We start from the raw sequence: 26,390 nt of genomic DNA on the forward strand, positions 1-26,390 counted from the left end.
TCAGATCATCTGGGGGTGGGGGGGGGATATTTGAGATTAACATGATCTATACCACCAATGGTGCGAAGTCATTATGATAATTAACATTGAAATCGGCAAGCTGTTGCTGTAAATGACACGCATTTAATTAGCATCAAAAGCCCATTATTGAAAGCTTCTATTTACACCATTAACTCTCACAGACGTTCACTATAACTGCCACTTTACAGAGATAGACATCAGTTAATCGAGAAATAATAAAAAAATCATTACGCATTTGAGCTAGTGCACAGCATTTTGCATTTGCTAATATTGTATGTAATAAAACAAGCTAACATCACAGTTTACATAGGTACAACATACATTGTTTAGCATGTAGCATTAGCTCCTGAAATGGATGTTTTCACACATTTGTTTGAATCTCCAGCTATTTACTACAGCAGTCTACCTTAAAGGGATAATTCTCTCAAAATTTAAAAAACTGTCATCATTTACTCTTCCTTCACTTGTTCCAAACCTGTTTGAGTTCTTTTTGTGTGTCTGTAAACATGACATATACACTACCTAACAAAAGTCTTGTCAAGTTTTGAAACAACAAATAATAACTTGACTTCTAGTTGATCATTTGGTATCAAATGTGAAAGCCAAAGGCCTCTAGGCTACACTTATTTTACCAAAATAAAATATTAATGCCTTGATTTTTAATTATTTAAATAGGACAGTGAGGTCTGACTTTGCTTAGACAAAATTCTTGGCACTTATCAGGACTACCAGAGTTCATCAAGATTCTTTGGATTCATCTTCTGTGCCTCCTCCTTCATCTTATACCCCAGGCATGCTCAATAATGTTCATTTCTGGTGACTGGGCCGGCCAATCCTGGAGCACCTTGACCTTTGCTTTCAGGAACTTTGATGTGAAGGCTGAAGTATGAGAAGTAGCGCTATCCTGTTGAGGAATTTGCCCTCTTGTGTGGTTTGTAATGTAATGATCAGCACAAATGTCTTGATACCTAAAGCAGGTCGCACACCAGAAGCGACGCTCGGCGGCGCGCCACGCAGCGCCATGTATTTTAGAATTCTAATCATAGGTTTCTATCAGGATACACACACCGGCGCCGCAAGTCGGCGGCTGTCGGCGGCGCCCGGCGACGGCTCAGGACGCAGTTCATTTTTCAGCCGCGCCACAGAGCGCCATCTGATTAGTTTCATGTTAAATATCATTCGAATGTGCGCGTCTGGTGTGCGATACTTTAATCTGTCATGTACGCGCCGTGTCGCGGCGCCGAGCGGCGCTTCTGGTGTGCGACCTGCTTTAGGCTGTTGATGTTGCCAACAACTCTGCAGATATCTCACATGCCCCCATACTGAATGTAACCCCAAACCATTATTTTTCCTTCACCGAACTTGACAGATTTATGTTAAAATCTTGGGTCCACGTAGGTTCCAATGGGTCTTCTGCTGTATTTGTGATGATTGGGATGCAGTTCAGCAGATGATTCATTTGAAAAAATCTAACTTCTGCCACTTTCCCAAACGATCAACTAGATGTCAAGTTATTATTTGTTGTTCTTACAACTGGGATCTATGACAAGACTTTTGTTAGGTAGTGTAGGCCTAATGGAAAAAAAAAAGGCTATTGACTTTCACAGTATTTTTCTAACCGACAGAAAATCATTGTGAGTACAGTAAGTATTAACTTTTGGGTGAACTATTCTTTTAAAAACCCAAATAATTAAGAGTAGTGAGATTCAAACAGCTCTTACCAGGACAATCACTCCGTCAGATGTATATGTATATGCCCAGACACAGATCTGCAGAGAGTGTGTTCTGCCTGAATAAACATGAACATATTGTAATGGTTAAATATGCATACATAAATATTGTCAGCAGACCCCAGAGAATAAAGCTCTCTCTGTTACCAGCGCTCGCACATCCTGAAGTTTACCACATGTAATTTTGTGATTTAATTCTTTATTGCCATTTGTAACGTCCTTTTTTACCGGGCTGATTTTTGCGATGCTGATCCTCTGCGTGTGAGATTCCACCGTTCTTTCTGCTTGATCTCTCTTCTCAGGGCTTTCTGGCAAATTCTGGCCGTTTTCCTTTCGAATTATCTCACGTTTTCTCATCAGACTTGTGTTTTCTCTTTCCATTCTTTCCATTTCTCTCTCAATCGTCGCTAGCGGTGTCGTTTCCCTCTCTTGTGTCCCTTTACCGTTCATGTTTCTTTTGTTTTGACCTCTGAGATGCAGTTTCTGGAAAAAAAAACACACAAACTGTCAGTCGCTGAGCTGCTTTTGAGGATTTTAAAGAGAACTGACAATGCTATTACAATTTCACAAGTTCTCTTAGATGGCTCTAATCTAATTTTAGCAGGATCTTTTCTTTTTTTGTGTGTCAGAAATAAACTTTGTGTCATGTATACGCACTGTCAAGTCTCTTCTCTTGCGAGGCAGTGTGGGTCTCTGGAGAAACAGGATCTGCTTTGTGGCCAAACTTCCATCACTAAGACAAAAACAACAAATCAGAGGTATTAAATTGTGATGTCTGATAAGTAATATACATACAGTTGGTATGAAAAGTATTCAGACCCCCTTCAATTGTTCACTTTTTGTTATATTGCAACCATTTACCTAAATCATTTGTTCATGTTTTTCCTCATTAATGTACACATCACCATATATTGACAGAAAAACACAGAATTGTTGACATTTTTGCAGATTTATTAAAAAAGAAAAGCTGAAATATCACATGGTCCAAAGTATTTAGATCAGTTGCTCAATATTCAGTAGAAGCACCCCTTTGATTTAATACAGCCATGGGTCTTTATGGGAAAGATGCAACAAGTATTTTACACCTGGATATTGGGATCCTCTGCCATTTCTCACTGCAGATCCTCTCCAGTTCTGTCAGGTTGAATGGTAAATGTTGGTGGACAGCCATTGTTTAGGCCTCTCCAGAGATGCTCAATTAGGTTTTGATCAGGGCTCTGGCGTGGCCAATTAAAGAACAGTCAGAGTTGTTGTGAAGCTACTCTTTCATTATTTTGCCGGTGTGCTTAGGGTGATTGTCTTATTGAAAGGTCCTGAAGTAAGGCCGCATTCATCTTTTCCTCAAATCCAAACAGTCATCCTGTCCCTGCAGCATCCATGTGTTGGGCCACTCTGCCATACAGCTGACTGGTGGAGGGCCGCAGTGATGGTTGACTTTCTCCCATCTCCTAACTACGTCACTGGAGCTAAGCCCACAGTGATCGTTGGGTTCTTCTTTACCTCTCTCACCAAGGCTCTTCTCCCCCGATAGCTCAGTTTGGCTGGACAACCTGCTCTAGAGAGGGTTCTGGTCTCCCAAACGTCTTCCATTTAAGGATTATGGAGGCCACTGTGGTCTCAGGAACTTTCGATGCAGCATTTTTTGTAACCTTGGCCAGATCTGTGCCTTGCCTGTCTGTGCCTTTTCTGTCTCTGAGCTCTTCAGGCAGTTCCTTTGACCTCATGATTCTCATTTGCTCTGACATGCATTGTGAGCTGTAAGGTCTTATATAGACAGGTTTGTAGCTTTCCTAATAAAGTCTAATCAAAATAATCAAACACAGCTCAAGTCAAATGAAGGTGTAGAACCATCTCAAGGATGATCAGATGAAATAGACAGCAGCTGAGTTAAATATATAGTATATATAGTGTAACAGCAAAGGGTCTGAATATTTAGAACTATTTGATGCTTCTGTTTTTCTTTTTTAAAGTAAAAAATTCTGTGTTTTTCTGACAATGTGTGGTGCTGTGTGTACATTTAAAAAGGAAAAATATATATTTAAATGATTTTAGCAAATGGCTGCAATTTAACAAAGAGTGAAAAATTGAACACTTTCTGTACCCACTGTATAATGATTCTAGTGCTTCTAGAACTGTGGGTATTTTGCATCTATAAAGTAATGCTTCTATTATTTTTTTTAAAAAACAACAAAAATAAATTGAGCAATAACACAAATGATATCTAGTTATATAAAAATATGTTCATGTATTTAGGGACATTTTATATTAAAAATGTTCATATTAAATATAAATATAATCTCCACTATACCTGTTTTTGACTTTCTGCACAATCTAAATGATACATTCGCATTCAACTATCATGATATACAAGTTTTTAAATTAAAAAATTTCTTGTTTTGTGATTACTTATTTGAATAAACTTTGCGTGAATCTATTTGATGTATTATTGTCAATTTCAGTAATAAAAATACACTTTGTGTCTGTCCCAATGTTCCAGCCAACTTTGTTACGTGGGTTATAAAAAGGCATAACAATCTGCAAAGCACTTCTAGAAAAAGCATGTGACATGCTCCATGTGATGTCACTTCCTCTGGCGGGAAACTCTGGACGGTATAGAGGCTTGAATGATCTCTCTAATCGTATTACTGTTAAAATGCAGATGTTTAAGGTCACCCAACCAGAAAATTCTAGTCGTTTTTTTCAGATCCAAATTGAATTCTATGTTGTTTTATTCGTTGCTGTCTATTTTTGATTATTTGCTTTAAGGTTTGTACAGCACCCTGGTCAACAACTGTTGTTTTATTGTACTTAAATAAATAAACTTAATAAATAAAATTATTGTACTTAAATAAATAAACTAAACTTGATTATTATTCACTCATTAATTTGTAGAAAATGTATAGGATACAAAGATAGTCAAACTCATTCACTTTTTAAAAACAATAATATGATGAAAATGCAAAATAATAATAATTAACTAAAAATTAGATATGTCATCCGGTTTCTGTTTAGTATCTAAAGCTAAATCACAATATGGAGGAAACTCTCAACTCTTAGTGGTTTAAAAACAATTGAAACATCAGTAACAAAATGAATTGTTCACATTGAAGCATTTTGCATTATTTTACATTAAAATGGATTAAATTGACTTTAAAATACATTTCAAGAGTTCACACTTAGCTCATGATTTATACATAGCTTGTTTGGCATGCTGTCCTGGGAGAGAGCCCTGAGCTCAAGGGATCCTCAAGCCCAGGGCTCCCCCCCTTTTGTAGGGCGAGTGGAGATTGAGCTCAGGTCTATCTCAAACTCCCCCGCTGCTGAGGCCAAGGCGAACTTCCTGAGAGTAAGATATTATAAAAAAGGTTTAGGCTTATTTTATCTATAATATAGAGCACATTTGGATGGTGGGAGGAAACCGGGGAACCTGGGGGAAACCCACGCGGACAAGGGGAGAACATGCAAACTCCACACAGAAATACCAGATGGCTCAGGCGAGGACCCAACACCATTGGTATTCTTGCTGTGAGGCAACAGTGCTTGTCACTGGGCCACCGTGCTGCCCATTCTAGATAAAGGAGGAAGTTGGGAAGGAGGGGGGTTTCTTCCAGACGAAGATAGTAGTAGAAAGGAAATGAGGATATATATAGTGATTTTGGATCCTTTGATTGGAGGATCATAATTAGCTAATGTGGACCAGCTGGGTCAATCATGAGCACATGCTCCTCTCGAAATTAGTTTAAAATTAAACTTCACTTGTTGTCATTCCAGTTTAAGGAAATTAATGGAAAATGCCTGAAATGTACATGCAACTTTACGATTCTTATAACTGAGAATATTTCTTTGCATTGCTTATCCTCTGATTATACCCTGAACTGTAACTGTGAATGTAATAGCCCTAATAATTATGAATTTGATACCTCTTCACTTTGACGATAGGAGTGGGCAACACACACATCAGTCTCCAGCCGTATGGAGCCAGAGACTGAAGCAGAGGGATGTAGTCTGTCTTTACTGCAACACCCTACGAAACACGAGCGGCACTTAAACAACAGAATGTGTTAAAGCACATACAGTGGAGATCACAATTAGAAATCAATTTATGAACACATTGTCTTCAGCAAAGGTTAGTCTTTTAAGTCTTTCTGTTGATGAGAGGTTTGGTCACTGTAGAGTCTGCTTTTAGTCCAAATTCTCTTAATGGTTAAGATACAGTTTGTTGTGATACAGATCCGTTTTCTCTTCAGAGCTGAACTAAGCAATTCCATCTGCAGTTTTGGGCTGATTGAACATTGAGAATATTTTTAAAGGATGTGAATGAGTTGGTTTTGTAAAGATCCAATGGAACCTTTTCACAAAACTGTTGACATGTTTAATGGTCATCAGCATCTTAAATCCTTGAAAAGTTTTTGTTATTTTGATTATAAAAAAACGAAACAAATGAATTTATGTGTACTTACACTCACCGGCCATTTTATTAGGTACACCTGTCCGACTGCTTGTTGATGCAAATTTCTAATCAGCCAATCACATGGCTGCAACTCAATCATTTAGGCATGTAGACATGGTCAAGACGATCTGCTGCAGTTCAAACTGAGCATCAGAATGGGAAAGAAAGATGATTGAAGTGACTTTGAATGTGGCATGGTTGTTGGTGACAGACGGGCTGGTCCAACAACCATCTCTAGGGTTAACAGAGAATGGTCCGAAAAAGAGAAAATATCCATTCTTGTCATCTAAGAATTGGAAACATTGGACAATAAAAGATTGAAAAAACGTTGCTTGGGCTGATGGGTCTCGATTTCTGCTGTGACATTCGGATTGTAAAGTCAGAATTTGATGTCAACAACACGAAAGCATGGATCCATCCTGCCTTGTATCAATGGTTCAGGCTAGTGATGCTGGTGTAAAGATGTGGGGGATATTTTCTTGGCACACATATTATCTTTACATCAAATTACAAAAACTAAACGCCACTTATGTGAGGTAGTTTTTCTAACACCTGTTTTTCGTTTATTACTTCAGCAAACAGGATTTTAAAAAAAAAAAAAAATTGCTGTCCTCTTCCATTCACTGCGCTCTAACTTTACCCAACTATGATGACTTTCCTCTACTGAGAATCCCAAAAATGTGAAAAGAGTCCATTACGTAGAAATCACCGATGTGGAATGATCAGCTTCTCTTGCTGTGACTGAAAGGCTCATACCTTTTGCCCTCCATCTGGACAACCTGCTGTCAGAGGGTCTCTGTGGTGCTGAGCAGAATGAGGCTTTTTGAAACACTGAAACAGTCAAAGCAAATGTGTCGAGGCTTTGAAACAATTTGACATTCGTCTTAGTTTCAGGTATTGCCCCAAAATAGCTCTGAAAAAGAAACAGTTAAAGGTGCCACAGAGTGCATTGATGTTCAAAGTTAAATTCTCCTATGGTATCTACATAGTAGGTATGTGGCTTAGGTACAGGGTGCGAATTATTCATTGACAATAGAGGGGGTCAATTTTCAGTAATGATAGTTTGTGTTCTACATGCTTCAGTGAATCATTTATTCATTCATTTTTCTTCGGCTTGGTTCCTTTATAAGAGACCTTTATTGGTCCCTTGGTCCCTTTATCAGAGGTCGCCACAGCAGAATGAAGCACCAACTTATCCAGCATATGTTTTACACAGCGGATGCCATTTCAGCTTCCGGCTGCAACCCAGTACTGGGAAACATCCAGACACTCTCATTCACACTCATAAACCACGGACAATTTAGTTTATTCAATTCATCTATAGCGCATGTCTTTGGACTGTGGGGGTAACCGGAGAACTTGGAGGATCATGCTACCCACTGCACCAACGTGACACCCACATATTATTGTTATTTTAATTATTAATATTATTATTTAAGATCCAGATCAGAGAAAACAATACCACTAACCTTAAAGGGCTAACCTTCTTCATGCATCTAGTTTTAAAGTGCTTCAGGCGAATAAAGCGTTAATTATTACACCCCCCTGTATTTCACACTTTGCTTAGGTATGTGCAAACATTATGCAGAACTGGTTTTACATGCTCGTTTATGACCTCATGAATTACTTTTCACACCAGAAAAATAGCTAAGTGATAAGATTCATTAAACACTTGTACTAAGCAGTTTACATGTGTTTGTTGCCTCATTACAAAACATCTGTGGCAAAATTCACAATATACATGTTAAACTAACAAAAGACTTTATGTCTCTTTAGGGTGGTGCTGAATAAATGTATAATCTTAGGTCCATAGACAGCCTGGTGAATAGGGTGGTTCTTTTTTCTCCTAAAATTGACATTTGTGCAGTTATACACCTTATTTTCTATTGATTTATTTTCTATTTTAATAGCAGTTGCTATTTATTAGTAATCTCACAGAGAAATGTTGTGACCAATCAAATGCAGCCTGGAGGCATGCATATTAATTGTCCTATGTGTGTTTACAGTGTGTGTGTGTGTGTGTGTGTGTGTGTGTGCGTGTGTGTGTGTGTGTGTGTGTGTGTGTGTGTGAACGTGGATGGGTTAAATACAGTGACCATATTTGGCTACGTCACGACTTTCATGACTTGCAGCAATTCAGGACACCCGCAGCCCAATTGGACCGTATGACAGCGCACTATCCACAAGGCTATATGCAACTGGTTTGGTTGGAACACTGTTAATCAAATGCAGATTTGGCAGTTATGCCATATCTCGAAATTCTTGTGAAATGCCCTGATGCTTTAAATCATCTTAGTCCTGCGACGCATGTTTACAGTCACGCTTCTGAACAGTTAGGTCTGTTTTAGGATCTTGACATTGTGCGGAAACATCAGTTACTCATCAGGCATTCCTAGCTCCCTTTGACTTTAGAACAGCTGACAATCTTGCAAAGTCAGTAAAAACAGAAAGGTTAGGCGAAAGTTAAACACGGTTTGTCAGATAATTAAGGAAATGACCACAGGATGTCAAATTAAAACCAATAAACTGTGATGAATCTGAAACTTTTTTATTATGTGCATTAAAATATGCTTAAATATGCAGAAATATGCTTAAAACTGCTCTTTTCAACTATGCAGTGACCTCAAAATTCTAAAAAAAGTTTAAGTTGTTCTCTAATTTTGATCTCCACTGTAGGTCTGCACTCATATAAAAGTGTGCTTAAAAAGAATTTGTAAACAGTGAATTTGATCACTACAGACTTACGTCAATCACAGTCCATTGCTCCACTACAATGGCATCATACACAGTGGTCAGCCCAACACCATCTGAAGCACTCTGGAAAATAAAAACACTATCCACAGTGGAAGAAGATGCTGAAAATAAATAAAAAAAGGAATTAAAAGTTATCTTGGTAAAAGCATTAAAAATAATTATTTTAGAATTGTTTTGTCATTTTATAAGTACATTGATTGAACAAATGTTTTTACATTCAAGAAAACTACTGGCTCTCTCCTCTCAGGTTTTCAAAAAACATCACACCATCTCCAGTACCTGCATCATCTCCCAAGTGAAAGTAGCCATCGATGAGTTGAGCACCATTTCTGAAGTGCTGTGTCATGTGATCCAGCCAAAGAGAGTCCAGTGAGCTGACAAGTCCTGCCTCCCTGTGCACCTGCAGCGGAACCCTCAGAGAGAAGAACTTTGGCGATCCTGACAGAACTATGGTATGGTTGTACAGTGCAAACACCTGCACACCTATACAGTATATAGAGAGGGATACATTTAAATACAGTGTTTATCTGACATGTCTTTTACTACATATTAAATAGACATTTTTATGAATTTTATGTAAAATTCTAAACTAATTTATACCTAGGCAATTACTCATGCAATTTTTTGAAAGTTAATAAAATAATAATTTTATTATTGTTTTAGAATTGTTTTGTCATTTTATAAATACAATAATTGTATAAATATACAATAATTAATATTTTTTCTGTTTACACATAGTTTGGTAAATTATAGACAACTGCATTCAACAGAGGAATCTAACCCCAAAATAACAGCTAGTTTCAACCACATGTACAGACTTCTATGAAGTGTGTGTGGAACTGAACAGAACAACTACTTGAACAACTACTAAAAGGGATGTCGATGTGTGGTTAAAGAGATTAAAGGGAAGAAAGTATGTCTTGACTCAGTGTTGCAAGATTTTTCAACAACAAAAAAAGCTAAATTTGGCATGAACTGGAAGTACAAAATGCTTTAAAATAGTCACTTATATTACAGTTTTTCTCAAATTGTTTTTAAAACAGACTTAACATTCTCTAAACTGTAAGTGCATATCATTAACCTGTTTGCTAGAACTTCAGAACTTTATTGCACATCTGCAAAATGCAGTTACTCACCCAAAACATTTCATTCATGCTTCAAAACCTAGTTATTGTGTCAGTAATTTGGTCAAGGCCACCAAAACATAAAGTGTATTTGTCATTGTGTGTGAGCCACACTGCTCAAAATGATTAATAGTACATATAAAAATGTAAAAATATATACGAACATTTGTATTTTTACAGTACATTTATTTGTGTACAAATGTATTACATGCAAAGTGCAATCTTGTTTGTCCAGCTAATGTATTGAATATTTTCTATTTCTTTTATTTTGTTTGTTTAATTTTGTTGTTCTTACCAGAGATTTCACTTCTTCCTATTGCTCTTCCACAAGCATGTACTACAGTTCAGTATTGTGAATGTAGTGATTGTACTGTGGGCAATATATATATATATATATATATATATATATATATATATATATATATATATATACACACATACACACACACATGCACGCACGCACGCACACACACACACACACACACACACACACACAGTTGAAGTCAAAATTATTAGAATAATTCCCTTTGAATAAACCTTTGAATTTTTTTTATTTTTAAAATATTTCTCAAATTATGTTTTACAGAGCAATGAAATTTTCACAGTATGTCTGATAATATAATACTTTTTCTCCTGGAGAAAGTCTTATTTGTTTTATTTCTGCATGAATAAAAATAATTTGTTATTTTTTAGGTCAAAATTATTAGCCCCTTTAAAGCTATATATTTTTGATAGTCTACATAACAAACCTTTGTTATACAATAACTTCCCAGATTACCCTAACCTACCTAGTTAACCTAAATAATATACAGTTTTTGCCCAAACTACAGACAACTACATTTACTGTTTGCACACGTGCCAAAGCATTTGCTTAAATCAATAAGAAATGCCACGCTGAAGTAAACAATAAGCTGATGGTTTAGAGATTTAAACTTAATATTTTGAAAAAAATGGGAAAGCAATTGAGAAAAACTGTAATGGACATGGCAACATTTTAAGAGCACACTCAGCAAAACAAAACAAAACACAACACAGTGCCCCTACTGACAGTGGTTTAATTAATATCGCTGACCATAATGAGATATTTGTTGCCATAACATAATTTCTACTAAGGTGTAAGTTGTATTTCCAGTTAGAATTATTTGATAGCAAGTATGAATGCAAAGTGCTTGTTATTTATTTTGTTCACTAAACCTGACTTTTTCTATGTTTTTCTGTTAACTTCACACTTACGATTCATCATCTGGGGGTTTCCAGTTTGCTTGCTGGGTTTGTCCTGGCTTTTGACCTCTCTGTGCTCTCTTTTGTGTTTTTCTGCCAAGTCACAGCTGGCCAAGACAGACTGCATTCTAGCACTCAGGTTCTGATGCGGCTCTGGTGCACAAGTGCTTAAAATAAACTCATCCGATGGCAAACAGTTCTTGAAATCCTTAGCTTGTGTACACTCAATTTCAGCATTTAAGTATTGATAATCTGAACGCTGATGGTTTTCAGTGAAAGGGTTCTGATTATTCCAGCACTGACTGCTCTCTGTGCTTTGTTTTTGATGGCTGTGGTTCAGAAAGTCTTCATTATGTTGGCTATCCGAATCTAGCATTGAGTTTGTGTGATTTTGGTTTTGACGATCTCCATGGTCTCTATCCTGTTGGCTCACAGGGCTGATGGTTTGAGGTCTGCTGCAATAATGTACAGAACATGGACTTGAGTGCAATGATGAAAGCTCTTCTGGTTCGCAGTGACCAACATAATACGGCCCCCCTCCAGGCTGTGGCAGAAGTCCCACAAACAGGTCACCCTGCTCAGCCAAATCCTGCACCTGCAAACAGTAGTAGTAAGATATTGACAGAGCTGGGTAGATTACTTATGAATTGTAAACAGTTACTGATTACAAATTACATGACAGAATTTGTAGTCAGTTTTATAATTTCTTAGGCGCCAATTACACCAAACAAGCTTTTTACGATGAGAGTTGCCTTTTTAAGGATTTAAAGGTGCTTGCTTAAAGGTGCTCTAATGTTGAGAGGAGCCGTTTTCCAAGTGTTTTGCATGCTGCTTATGTGCTCTGTCTCGCACTTTTGCCTTTGCACATTGTGTGCCTGTAGTTGGGAAAAAAAGTCAACTCTGAGCAGAAAAAGTGGCCTACGTTAGTTGTGTCTTTTTTCATTGTCTCTAACCAAATGAAAGAAGAGTTTCTGTTGAGGTGACAGAAGTGTTTGTGTTGTCAAGACAATTATGGTAACTTTTAAAGATGGAGGAGGCACAAATGGTTGCTGTTGAATTATCCGGAGCTGTATGGCTTCTTTTTAAGGGAAAGTACCCAAACGGACCTTCGTTTTACTTTCTCCCCTGAGAGGGTATACCTCTCACTCTTTATCAAGTACAGAGCAACTGCTCTCCGTCTGTTCATTCTTTGTTGTTTTGCAGTTTCTGCTAAGGAGCGGCACGGTGGCTTAGTGGTTAGCATTGTTGCCTTACAGCAAGGTCGCTGTTCTTCCCGTGTTCGCTTGCTCCGGTTTACCTAACAGTTCAAAAACATCCGTTACAGGTGAATTGGGTAAACAAAATTGGCTGTTAGTGTATAAGTGTGTGTAAATGAGATATTGTATAGGCGTTTCCCAGTACTGAGTTGCAGCTGGAAGGACAGCCACTGTGTAAAACATATCCTGGAATAGTTGGCAGTTCATTCTGCTGTGGTTAAACCTGATAAATAAGGGACTTAGCCGAAGGAAAATGAATGAATAAATGAATGAATGAGTTTTTGCTAATATTACAATTATTACAATAACTCTTTTCACACACTGACACTGGTAAATATGCAGAAAATTTCCATAACTACTTTTACCAGTAGATTACAAAAAGCACTGTTCACACAGGCAAGGACGTTCCAGAATTTTCCGGAAAAGACCATTTAAACATCCATTTTATAATACTGGCAAATTCTGACATTATTAATGAGCTCTAATCGGCTGCACTTGTATTTGTAAACATAGAAATGGCCTTGCTTTTGTTGATGGTTTTACTTTTATTTAAAGCTTTAGCATTCATGCAGCTGCTTTGTCCCAGAGGCAAAAGGCAAAAGCACGAACCGCAGCTAAATGTTTACACCTTTGACTACATTACAAATTCTGAGAATGGTTAAGAATTGTGCAGAAAATTGCTGGTAATTTTCCGGAAAGGTCTGTATATGTGAAAAGGGCTAATATCAGTGGTTGCCTAGCGACATAAAAAGCACAGCACACTTCTTTTTTTCTTGTCAACAAAAAAGGTAGTGCAGTGCACCTTGCTTCCTCAGAACGGAAAAGTGCGTTTGGTGTGATCGGCCCCTTTAGAACTGGCCCCATTACACATTCTCCATAATGTAATCTGACTATGTTAGCATTACATTTGGAATACTTTTATTACATTTAGCCACATATATGGAAGTAGGATAATCTTGTACTATTTTGAAGTAGGATAATCTGGGATAAAGTCTGTTTTTATGCCTTTTTTTATCACATTAATCGCAATCATGGTCTTTGATTATTCTTGATTAATTGCAAACTTAAAATATAAAATGTAAATATGCAGTGTTGAAATAAAGAAATGCATGACTATCTAGTTCAAAAGAAAAAGACCCTCTATTTGATAACACTTTATTTTGATGCTCTATTTGAGTATTTGTAGACTGCTTAATATCTGTTGATACTGCATCTTCTACAGACATTTAAGAATATATGAAACTTTGCAAGTACATTTCATCTTACACTAACCCTAACCTAACAGTCTACTTAGAATCACATGAGAATTAGTTGGCATGTTGATGCAACATAACTTAAATTCAACAAACGTACCATCAAAATGAAGTGTGACCAATTTTTTCTTACCTTTTTATTGTTATTATTGTATTTCTTATTTTATAATTGCCTAAAGTGTATGAGTGCAGATGCCAGTTTTTATTGAATAGTAGGAGTGCTGTTACTCTGAGGTAGTTTTGGTTACACACTGATGTCCAGTGATCTCTCGTAAGTGAATGAAAATGCCTTCTGCCAACTGACTCACTGTTTTAGCTTTTTTAGTGTCATCCAGTTCATGTATTTTTGTATCAATAGTCCCCCTTGATGGTGACCTGTATGGTCTTGAACAATTTTGATGGGTCTGCAGTCTGTGGATATCCGTTTAGTGATGAAATCAGTTAGCTTCGCAGTTTTTTTTATTTTTATCATTTTATTTTTGACAGACTTGCGTTGGCTGCACTCACCCAGTGTACTTTGGGATGCACGGCTGATTGACACTGTCTCAGCACTGACATCTCTAAGACACTCCTTTTAAAAAAAAACATGTTTGGCCTCAAGATGGTTCTTTAAAAAGTTTTGCTTCAGTGTAAAAACAGTTCATCACTACAATTAGTTTATGCAACGTTGGTTTGGTTTTATATAAACTTCCATCTGGAAGCTTTTTATAAGGAAACCAGGCATTGTGTCTTGAACCAATATATTACTGGTGTTCACTGTACTGTTATTGTACAATGATACGGTTGCAATGACGGCAAAATGTTAAGGTAAAATGTTATAAAACAATTAATTTGTGTTATTGTTACAAATATTAATCAGTTAAATATTTCGGTAACACTTTACTTGAAGGGGTGTTCGTAAGGTGTTCATAAGTAACATTTATAATCTTGACATGACACATTTTATGCATACTGCAAATGTTATTAAGTGCAGTGTGCCTCGCGTCCTCAGAATAGAAAAGTGTGTTTGGTGCGAACCGCCCCTTAGATTACACATTATCGATAATGTGATCTGACTACCTTTGCATTACATTTAGAATACTTTTATTACACTTAGTCACATATATTGAAGTAGAATAATTTGTAACTTTTTTAAAATTAATTTTATGCATACTGCAACTGTTGTTAAGTGCCATTCGCTCAGTTATGCCATTTTAAATGCAAAGATCACATTGTTTGTTATGACAACTTCACATAAACAAGACAACATGACAGAAACGTTGTATTTGTCTTAAAATGTGTCATTAAAAGTATCAATTCTCTGTCAAATAATTTTTAACAGCATCATTAAATTTTGTCAATGACATTTTAATAATTCAAAGATGATTTTAATGATTTAAAGATTTAGCTTGTACCACTGTAGTTGAGGTAAAAATAACTATTAATGATGGTGTTATAAAATTCATGACATTTTTATTATAGCTTCATGACATATTTCATGTCATATTTATGACAAGTTTTGATGTCTTGGTAATATCAAGTTGTCATAACAAACAATGTCAAACACTAGCAATATTTTCATCCAAAAATGCTAATTAAAATTATTTGCAAAACAGGAATATTGCATAAAAGCAGCGTTTCCATCTGAGTCAAAGAGAACAAAATTGTCACTTCCTGATTAACCGACACCAAAAATCAACAGTAAAAACATAATTTACTGCAGAAGGAGACGCTGCGTTAATCTTTTCTTTTTTTAATGAATGACTTGCGCCTCAGAAGAGGATGCCGACACACAATGAACATGTGGTGGATTTAAAACCATGAGATGCAGAGTGCAGACGCTCTTGACAAGTCTGGAGGTCATTGGTCATTACTAATATAATAACACTAATACTGAAATGCTTAAGGCATTTTAGAATGGCCAAAACTACATTTCAGGTGTTTTACAATGTGGTCAGCCTGCTGGTTTGTCTATTCACACACATTTTATTACCACAGGATCTCTTATTTCAAAATCACATGACCTTTTTTAATAAACATTCTGGAATTTGTTCGGTAAAAGTGTTTCCATCGTAGTTTATGTGCATCTTTTACTTATCGAATAAAAAGTTTATCCTACTCATTTATGCACATATCCAAAATGAAAACTGTAACTCAAAAATAACTACAAATCGAATCTCCTACAAAATCTGAATGGTATGGATATCGTATTTAATGTTCAAATTATAATGACTTTTTCTTTAAAACTACAAATAGACAAATACCTGCAATACTAGGAGGAATGGATTGTACTTTTGCCTTTACACAGTGTAAACTGATCTTTATATGTATTTGTTAATGTGACCAGTAAGGAAATATATGACCAGTTCCAACCCAAGCTTCCTTCTGAAAACGGCCGATTGGCCGGACACCCAGTCTATCGTTCAGTCAGTCAGTCGGACAGACGGTCGCTCGACAGCGGTCATTGGTGGCTTTATGTGAGAACAGCACAGACGTGAACGGCGAAAACGGATTCGCGAACGGATTCACGAAAACAAAAACTGCACAAATACATATTTCACAACGTATTTCACAATCTCCTGAAACGTCCGCAGGGCTTCATTTCCAGAATGAGCCTGGGTTGACCAGTTGACCAATTTAAGTTCCGATGTGTTATTGTATTTTTTTTGTATTTATATATATATATATATATATATATATATATATATATATATATATATATATATATATATATATATATATATATATACACATTATTTGTATTTCTTGTCTTTTCTTTTTTCTTTCTTTAAAAAAAAGAGAAATAAAAATAAAAGTATATAAAAAAATATGTGGCTGGAATTGTTGCTAATGTCATCTGAGCAAAAGACACTTTGGGCTCTATTTTGACGGTCCATGCACAAAGTGCAAATAAGGACGGAAAAATCCGCTTTGCACTGTGGTGCATGGTCTAAAAGGGTTGAGTTTATTTTCTTAATGAGTTATATGTGTGTTTTGAGAATAAACCAATCAGAGTCTCATGTCCCATTCCCTTTAAGAGCCATTTTTGTCGCGCCATGAGCGCATTTGCTATTTACATGATGTAATGTAAGTGTAGGTGGAAAAACTGAGCATTTCACTAGCAAGAAAACAGAGTTGAGAGATAAGTCATCTCATAATCTACTTTCACTTTCGCTCTCGTGGATAGGGAAACCTTGTATGCACAGACATCAATTAGCCCATAAATAATTAATTTTGTTTGTTACGCACAAAGATTTGTTTCAAAACTATTTCTAAATTCAGTTCTAATTTCCAGCAAACGAATAAATGAACAATAAAAACCAAGTGTGGTCAAAAACTGAGTTATATCCAAACACACATGCTGTGCCCCATATGGTCTGAAACCTGACATGTGGGCAAATTCAAGCTTGTTTTAATAAAACGGATATAATAAATAATACTGCTAATAAAAATAACATTATACAAAAGCAAATTGTTATGAATGAACTGAAAAAGCCTCCCGAGGTGAAGAAGGCATGAAGGGAGTTGTTTTTAAATTCATGTAGGCTAGAAAATAATATGTTTTGTAATATTTTAATCCTTTATATTAATATACTATACTGTATATATCCTTATTATATCCTATATATATCCTTAATATTTTAATTATTTTTCATTTGTAAAGATATTTGGATATTGCTCTACATCTTGTGTGTATTAAGCAGTGTGTAAGCGAGGCACACAACTTACGCGCTCTGCGCTAGACTTTTTTGGTCTATTGAAAAACCTATTATAGTTTCTCAAAATAGCAACGCGCAAGCAATGCGCCTCAGAACGCCTTCCTTTTTAGACCAGAACAAATGCATTTGCTATTTAAACAGCGTGGTGCAAAACGTCAAAACGACTCTTGCGCCAAGCTGAAACTAGCAAACAACAATTGTGTCGCGCCTTTCACCACATTGCGCCGGATGTATGATAGGGCCCTTAATGACAGTTGTTATTAACATGCATATCTCATCTCAAGATTATAAAGGTTTAATTACATTTTATGAACACCCCTTCAAGTAAAGTGTTACCAATTTTCAACATTTACGTTTAACATTAAAGTGCAATGTATTGACAATTAATACTTCGAAATTCTAACACTAATATTGATTGCTGAGAGAAACACTGAAAAAACTAACCCTTATGATTCAAAACATTTACTTCATATGAAATAAACTTAGAAAATGGCAACATGTCGGCGCAATAGCCTAGTAGTTAGTGCACTGACATATGGTGCAGTAGCACGTCAGGGTGTCCTGAGTTCGAATCCTGGCTCAAGGACATTTTCCAACCCTACCCCACTCTATCTCTCCCACTTAGTTTCCTGTCTCATTACTGTCCTATCTAATAAGAGCAAAATGAAAAAAAATAAATCTACAAAAAAAGAAAAGAAAACAGCAACATAAAAAATTACAACAATATCATCACTACATTAAATATTTCATCCTAAAACACAAAAAGTACATATTTTTAAATGAAAAGCAGCTATATTGCAAATGTTAAAAATCATAAAGAATCACAAGTGAATTATGAAAAAAATTGGAAAAAGAGAGAAAATTAGGAGAATCAGTTAATTGTAATCAACTTACGGCCACTGTGTAGATAATAAATAATAATTACTGATTAGTATTTGGAATTTGATTACACAATCCAGATTATATAATCCATTACTACCCTGCTCTGGATGTTCATCAGCACTACTGATTATCATGACAACTCTCCCAAGTGTTCACTTAAAGCTTACAGTCAAAGATAATGTATTCTGGTGTAATGTGAATAATTTTACAGTGTCTTTGGAGAAAGAAGGTGGTGCGTTTTGCTGCAGATGCTTTTAAAATAAACTCTGTGGAGCTGTGACAGGAGATGCTAATGAAAACCATATTTTCCAATCATCGTACTGTCACGCCACACACACACATACGTCTAAATCATCAGTAAATGTCACACGGCTCAAACACTTCCTTACACACACACGCACACTCAGTCAAACACTGCTTATCTTCAGATAAATGCAATTACTGAAAAGGCGAGAGGGTGACGACTAATGGAACAGCAGATGAATGTGGGGTGTCAGTGTCTACGGAGCAGCCTGTCAGCTTATGTTTTAGGTTCTACAGCCGTATTGTGAGACAAAGATAGAGAGAGTTTGAAGTAAGTGGGTTTTTGGTGCCATCTTTAATGGTTTGATGACATTAAGGGTGGTACTAAAGTTTAGTAAGTAAATGAAAAAATACATTGACCTGCTGCTTTCAGTTTGAATGAAAACAAATGCAGTTATTAAAGACGGTTAACCTTTTTCAAATAGCCCTGTATAACGTCTGAGTCTGGGTCCTGGTGGCCGAGGTAACACACGTCTGTCGACAGATGAGGATCAACCCAGTTCAGCAGACCACTGTCAGAACTACTGCAGGAAAAACAAACAAAATACATCTATTATTCAAATATACAGAAAACAGATGTGAAAATGAGCTATCCAAGCTTAAATGATCAGGATTGATGAATGCTTTGGAATACTTAAAATATATTTAGCACATTATCGCTAAAGAGAATTAAAATGTAAAAAGTTTTAATTTTACTACTTAAACATGCTGTAAGTTTTTGACTCTTCAAAAGCATAAAAATACCATAATATGTTTGCAAATATTTAAGAAACATGCTAGGTGAACATTCTTGTTTATCTAAAAAACAATGCTGAAGTCAGATAATCTGTTTTGAAAATGTTACATGCTGGAATAGCTGTCTCTGTTTTGGTCATGTAACACGCCCAATGCCAGTTTAGCCAATTATATTTCAGCCAATTATATTCCTCTGGCGAACAGTAGCAGTCTCCAAAATGAGCCGCTGATTCAGAGTTCCACATGAGGTTATTAATAAGCAAATAATATAAATATCATGAATGTAAACATTAGGTGAGGAGGTTACATTGTAACCCGTGTCCTAACAACATGCCACATGACTAGATTTGTAGTGATAAGTAATTGGGCTGTTTGCACCAGAGGAAACAGGACAGAAATTTAAATACAGCCATTCAGAAACACAGAATAGTGCACTTACTGCACTCCAACAAAAGGGTAAGGTTTACAATCTAATTAATACATATTACACCACTTACCATTATTATATGTACATGCTGGATCACTGATATGTGTTGGTTTACACTGAGACAAATCTTTTAAGATCTGAGGTAAACTACCTGCTAGTTGCTTTAAGTATATGACAATAAATGTCATGTAATATGGCATTCAAACTCAAATTATTATAATTTAACACTGAATAAAGCACACAAGGTTTACCTGAGGTGATCATTGTCAGTTTTCTGTTGTTGCAACAAAAAATAAAGCCGTTTCTAAAATAAAAATTTCAGGTGTTGGTTAGGACAAAAACTCCTTTTAATATGGAAAATATTCCTTGTATAGCGTGCCATTGCTTTTATTTTGAACACGATTTAGGGTGCTTTCACACTTGGTTCAATTGCCTGGACTTTACCCACGTTCGATTGTCCCCCCCTTGCCACCTTCTCATCTGATTTGTTTACACCGTCTTTTTTCCTTCTGAACCCTGATACGCTTGTGTTTTCGAGCTGCTGTTGTGTGTACAGCTGTTGCTAGGTGGCGGACACGAAAGCCAAGCCTCAAAACAGAAAGACATAAGCACATTGCAGTCGTTCTGCTTTTACTGAATATTTTGGTTTTGGACATACAGAAAGCGACTCGCATCTATCTGCCACAAAAATATTTAAAAAGTTCAGAACTTGATGAACGTGATGTCTGCATAAGCTGCTTTTGGAGAAGCGAGCAGACATTGTCACTGTGATTGCCCAGGCTCAGTCCCACTTGTCACCAAGGTACAGTATGTGATTCCCAGACATACACACACACATAAATGAACATTATGAAAACTAATGTTTGTTGTACAGTTGGCGGTTCAGTTCCCTTATTTGGTATGATTGCATTCATATCAGAAGTGAACCGGACCAGAGATACAGACCACCTTTTTTAGGCGGACTCAAGTATGGTTCATGGGTGAGCACTCAAGTTCAAAAGACATGTTCCCACTAGCTAATTTACAGTACTCTGATGTCAAACCAACCCGGGTGTGGACCAAAAAGGCTAGTGTGAAAGCACCCTTAAATCTGTCATCAATCTGGGAACCTGCTCTTTGCCTTTGTGTCTTTTTGAACCGGGGTGCAATTCCTAGTTCAACTTTCTATTCTTTTCTATTCAACTTAACTATTCTTTAAGCTAAAGTAAATATTTGATCAAATCCATTTGTCTAGCTTAGTTACATTCCAAAATGTTCCAAATTTGACGTAAAAATTTTGCTTCCTATACCAAAAATTACTTCCTTTTTTTTGCTGCTTGTTCAAACTACAAATTTCAAATGAGATGAAACAACACAATTTGTTATTTTTTGATGGGACAACTTAATTGTTTAAGTTTAATCCACTTATACTTGTTATGTAAACTTAATACATTTTTTGTTAAGACATCCTGTATAAATTGTGTGGGACCCTGAGATTATTTTGGTAACTATAGCAAAAAATCTAAATTCATCCATTTAAAAAATTTAGTTTTTCATTGTTGTTGTTACACAAATGCATTGTCAAACAGAGTATGACAAGCCCAGATAATTAATAAATGCTAAATCATTTCACTTTAAACATAAAAGATATTATCAAGTGTATACACATATTTCAACAACAAAACCGATACATGAGTTTTTACACATACATAATGAAACATTATAGAAAAAGTACTAAATTATTTAAAATAAAAAGATGAATGCTGACAGATCTCTCCAAACAGACTAGTGTTACCCTTCATCATATACCTGATGCTTTTCCAGATGAATAAAGCTCAATACATCTTGCAGCCACTTATCAAAAGATGAAAGAGAAACTTAATTCCATAGCAGAGTAAGTCACCTAGCTAATAATACAGAAAAGTAAACGTGTTTGTAGTATAGGCAGATGTTTAAGCATTTACGTTTTCGAATGATATTGAATGAAAAAATAAATAAGCGCCAAGCAAGAGGTTAACAGGTTAATGCACCGCGTTGGTCTCATTGTAAATGATTCATCTAAAAAAACCTTATTCCAAAGAAAAAAATCTTTGCTCTATTAATTTTTCATCAATCAGCATAGTAAATCAGACTTTCTTTGAAACAACCTTTTCCCATCATATGTATAACGTCATATTTTTCATACCCTCATAGAAACACCCTTATGAAGGACTAAACACTTTCCAGCTTTATCCACTGACAACAGTTCAGTACTCTGTTTGTACTAGGGCTGCACAATTTATCGTTTAAGCATTGATATCACAATGTGTACATCTGCAATAGTCACATCAAGATATGCCTTTTTTATTCTAAATTACAGTTGACCCTACCGAAATGTATTTAATTACTGTATTTATACAGAATCTATATGATTGATGCAAAAAAGCTTTTCTCACTTTACACAGGCTTTCTAGTCCAAATATCTACATTTCAAAGTGAAAACAAGATTATTTTATTGACCCCACTGGCAGATCATTTTACTTGTTTAAGGAAAAACTCTTAATTTTGATTTATTTCTTCTGAAGTTAAAAACTAAACAATATAGGCGAGCTTTTTTGGCAATGATGTGAACAGTGTTTGATTTAACATTTAGCGGAGTAAGCGGACATTTGCGCTGAACACGCAGTGAATGGAACGCATCGAAATTCAGGCACCTTCTCCAAAAATACTTGATTGATCTCGGCTGGCGGATCAACATTTACCATGTCATGATCGCTCTCATTGCTGCCATTATTTGTAACTTTAGGTGGGGTTTGCAAACCTGTATACTTTTCAGCCGCTTGCATTTCTCGAGGTCACAAAAGCTCCCTGTCATCTGACGGCGGAAAGCCTTGAGTGATTGACAGCTAATATAAACCAATATAGTGGCAAGCAAGAGCGATTCAGCACGATTTTAGAAAAAAATCTAAACAGGTCACACTACAACTAGTATATGCACTCGCACAAATACTCCCAAGTATATTATGAGGTCGCATAAATTAAAATTGAGGCGCATATGCGACCAAAATGGTCGCAATTTCGACACCTGTATTTATTGCAGAAAAATAAAATATCGCAATATCAGATTTTTCCAATAATCCAATTTACCTAACCACTAATGTAGTAATTAAGTCAAAATATTAAACTATCACATTCAGTACACCTCCTTAAAATCTGTGAATGACATGTTAAAGGGAACAGAATTAGTAAGAATATGAAACATGTTAGATTGCCCAATAAGCTTTTCCCTATAGAAAACCCTTACAAAGTAAATTCATAATCAGGCTTTAATGACTGTGTGTGCATAATGTGCCTGTATATTGTACGCATCATTAATAAACTGCATGAGCTGAATTGTATCTTTTAATATCACCACCATTATTAGACCATGCTTTATAGTGGGAAAGTGAAGCAGGAGCTGGAAATGATTGCAAGTGACCAAAAGTTTTTTTTTTTACTTTTCAGAGGGGATTCAAATATGCATGGCTTGAAACAAATGGAAACTTGGCAGGGCAGTGTATTATGATATTATGAATATGATGTATTGTGTGGTTTATAATTTGCATGATGCTGCATCAACATTATGTGCTTACATAAAGATGTATAAAATACATCAATTACAAAGCATTTTACTGCCATTTCTGAACAGTGCATACAAAACTTGAGACCTTATACAGTCACACAAAGTAATAAAATACAAATTTGTTGATTTCATGAAGAATACGATAGAAAATACATAAAATATAGTTTACAAGTTTGGAGTCATTTCAATAGACCCTTTTAGACAAAGATGCCTCTTATTCTCACAAAGACTGCATTTATTTTTTAGAAATACGGTGAAAACAATTGTAAATTGCCCCCCCCCCCCATTTTCCATCATAACACAAATTTTATTCATTAAAGTCATCTTTTTATTCATGAAACAAATATAGGTGTACTTTTTAATAATACATTGATATATTTTCACTACTAAGGACAAGACCATATAATTAATAATTAATTCATTTTCTTTTTGGCTTAGTCCCTTTATTAATCAGGGGTCGCCACAGCAGAATGAACCGCTAACTTATTCAGCATATGTTTCTCACAGCGGATGCCCTCCTATCTGCAACCCAACACCGGGAAACACCCATACACTCTTACATTGACACACATACATACACTATAGCCAATTTAGCTTATTTAATTCACTTATAGCACATGTCTTCGGACTGTGGGGGAACAAGCCCATAATATTAAATTCAAGAGTTTGCACTTGGATATTGCTTGATATTAATAGCAGGTTTGGCATGTGGTCCCAGGAGAAAATCTTGAGCTTGGAGACAATTGTGCCAAGGGCTCCCGCCTGGTCAATACGCATGTAAGGGGGGTATGAGATCAGGTAGTTTTCGAGAGCTCCTCCTGATAAAGGAGGAAAGGGCAAGATGGGGTGTAAGGGGGTAGTTTTAGCCAGGCTACTTAAGTGAATTTATATAAATCTGATTGGCTAACTAATGATTATATATGAGAGACCAGCTGCGATCAATCATATCACATGCTCCTCTCGAAATGAGTTTGTGAAACTTCACTTAAAAGCAAAATGACAGAAAATGTAATCATATTTACTCATTCTGTGTTTAAAAAAATCCTACATTAAGTTAATCACTTAGTGCTACACTAATAGTATAATAATTGAACTTGTTATTTATTATTATATTTTGTATATTTTTTATATTTTTTTTTATTCAGTGGTAACTAGGTTTTAGTTCATTAAAATATAGATTTTAATCAATATATTAATCAAATGCAGTCTTTAACCACACTTTAATGACATGGTACAATAAACAGAATAACCCAATGAGATAATGAAAAGATCTACATTGTATTTTGAAAAAGATTGCACTCTAGCTTATTTCTGATAGGAGGGATTGAGTGTACTACATTTGCACCCAGTTAGTTACATTACCCCCTGACTATACAGGTTGATAGAGGTTTATAGAGGTTGTCAGGTAAACAACTGAATTGTTCTTCATTACCACACTTATGAATTATACTGCACTGAAAAGATGTTATCACAAGCTAAGATCGTTTAGTTGTACTTTCTTGCAATAATTATTTAGTATATATACAGCATGTTAAAATGTCACCAATGTTACCGTTTGAAACATAAAGGGGCTTTAAGGTCTTAAAATGTATAAAACTTAAATAGTTTAAGTTTTATAAAGTCTTAAAAAGGCCCTTAGAGTTAGTGAATTTTATATATTATGATGTATGTCAAACAGGTATTAGTAAAATTTAGTTTGATGGTGATTTGATATGTTTGAGTGTTGCATCCTTGGTCACCTCAGCATCATAGTTGATTACCAAAAACATTGAGTTAATCCGTTTTTAGCCATATCAAAAGTTGTCATGTGCATGGGTAGACTTTGTCATTAACACTTCTCTTTTCAAAAATCATTCTAATATGCCAATCTCATGAAAGAAAACATCATTCTAATATGGCGAATCTCATGAAAGAAAACTTCAGCACCGAGGTCTAAAAATAAAATAGTGTTTACTTGAATTAGAAACCTTTTATAACGTTATGGATGTTGACTCTGCCCATTTTTACAATCTGTCTTGAATGTTAAATGATGTTTGCTGTATGCTGACGAATTCTGAGTGTGTGTAGTTTACCTGTGTGTTTGTCTGATGAGCACTGCTCGGTGTAGCTGCTTCTGTAGGTTAGCATTAGCAGGGCCGCAGGAGTGAACAAAAGGATGGACAGCAGCCAGAACGAATCCCTTCTGATACAAATCACACACCTGCACCGGGAGCTCTCTGACTGATGACAGACACAGCACAGAGGACACGGCCACTTCTGAAGAAACAGACACACAAATAAAACATTTACCAATTCTTTCAATTGTCAACATTTGGCCAGATAACCACTAATGTTAAAAAATAAATAATAATAATAATCACTCTAAATCCTGAACTTATTATTGTGACATACAATATCTATTATAATTGATAAAATATTAATAATAACAATTAAACTAAATAATACAAAAGCATTTATAATGATTATATGACTGTGTTTGATAAGCTATGCTATGACATAACTCCAAAAATTATTTTGCTGCTTGTTTAAACTACTTATGAGCTTAAACAACATAATTCTAGAGTGTTTTGTGAGGACAGCTTAATTGTTTTATGCTCAATCCACTTCAATTTGTTAAGTTAAATTAATTGATTCAGGTTGGGACAACCTGAATGAATTGTGTGGAAACCTGTATTTTTACAGTGTAATATAACACAATTATTTAAATTATTATATTAATCAAGTATATAAGATTGACCAATTTCAATTATAAGCAACATAATTGAACGACAAATAAATGTTGTTTAATTTATAGAATGTTGAGCAGCACAATAGTTTCAACATTGATAATAAAATAAAACTTTTATTGAGCACCATATAATCATATTAGAGTGATATCTGAAAGACCATGTGATACGGAAGACTGTAAATGTAATGATGTGGAAACTTCAGCTTTGCCATCACATTAATAAATTGT

General features: G+C 35.6%; 1 protein-coding gene across 12 annotated transcripts in view; it reads right to left on the reverse strand.

The window, feature by feature from the left end:
* Positions 1 to 26,390, reverse strand: part of rftn1a (raftlin, lipid raft linker 1a) — a 213,844-nt gene that overhangs the window by 135,079 nt on the left and 52,375 nt on the right. For 6 of the 12 annotated variants that reach the window (XR_015945354.1, XR_015945355.1, XM_088651501.1 and 3 more), the window contains exons 3-11: positions 25,507 to 25,690; positions 19,105 to 19,216; positions 11,313 to 11,895; positions 9,235 to 9,438; positions 8,947 to 9,056; positions 5,672 to 5,775; positions 2,409 to 2,484; positions 1,980 to 2,234; positions 1,743 to 1,810 (exon numbers count right to left, since the gene is read on the reverse strand). Coding sequence is in view for 9 of the 12 variants with exons in the window: in XM_088651501.1 (XP_088507627.1) it covers positions 1,751 to 1,810; positions 1,980 to 2,234; positions 2,409 to 2,484; positions 5,672 to 5,775; positions 8,947 to 9,056; positions 9,235 to 9,438; positions 11,313 to 11,895; positions 19,105 to 19,216; positions 25,507 to 25,690 (1,688 nt within the window). In the remaining 3 variants the exon portion in view is untranslated. Of the gene's footprint in view, positions 1 to 1,710; positions 2,235 to 2,408; positions 2,485 to 5,671; positions 5,776 to 8,946; positions 9,057 to 9,234; positions 9,439 to 11,312; positions 11,896 to 19,104; positions 19,217 to 25,506; positions 25,691 to 26,390 lie in introns of those variants that run through there. The other 6 variants (XR_015945356.1, XM_088651502.1, XM_087295659.2 and 3 more) reach the window with 3 other exon arrangements.

This window comes from Danio rerio, chromosome 19 (genome assembly GCF_052040795.2).
Source record: "Danio rerio strain M-AB ecotype USA chromosome 19, GRCz13ab, whole genome shotgun sequence".
In the NCBI taxonomy this organism is placed as follows: Eukaryota; Metazoa; Chordata; class Actinopteri; order Cypriniformes; family Danionidae; genus Danio; species Danio rerio.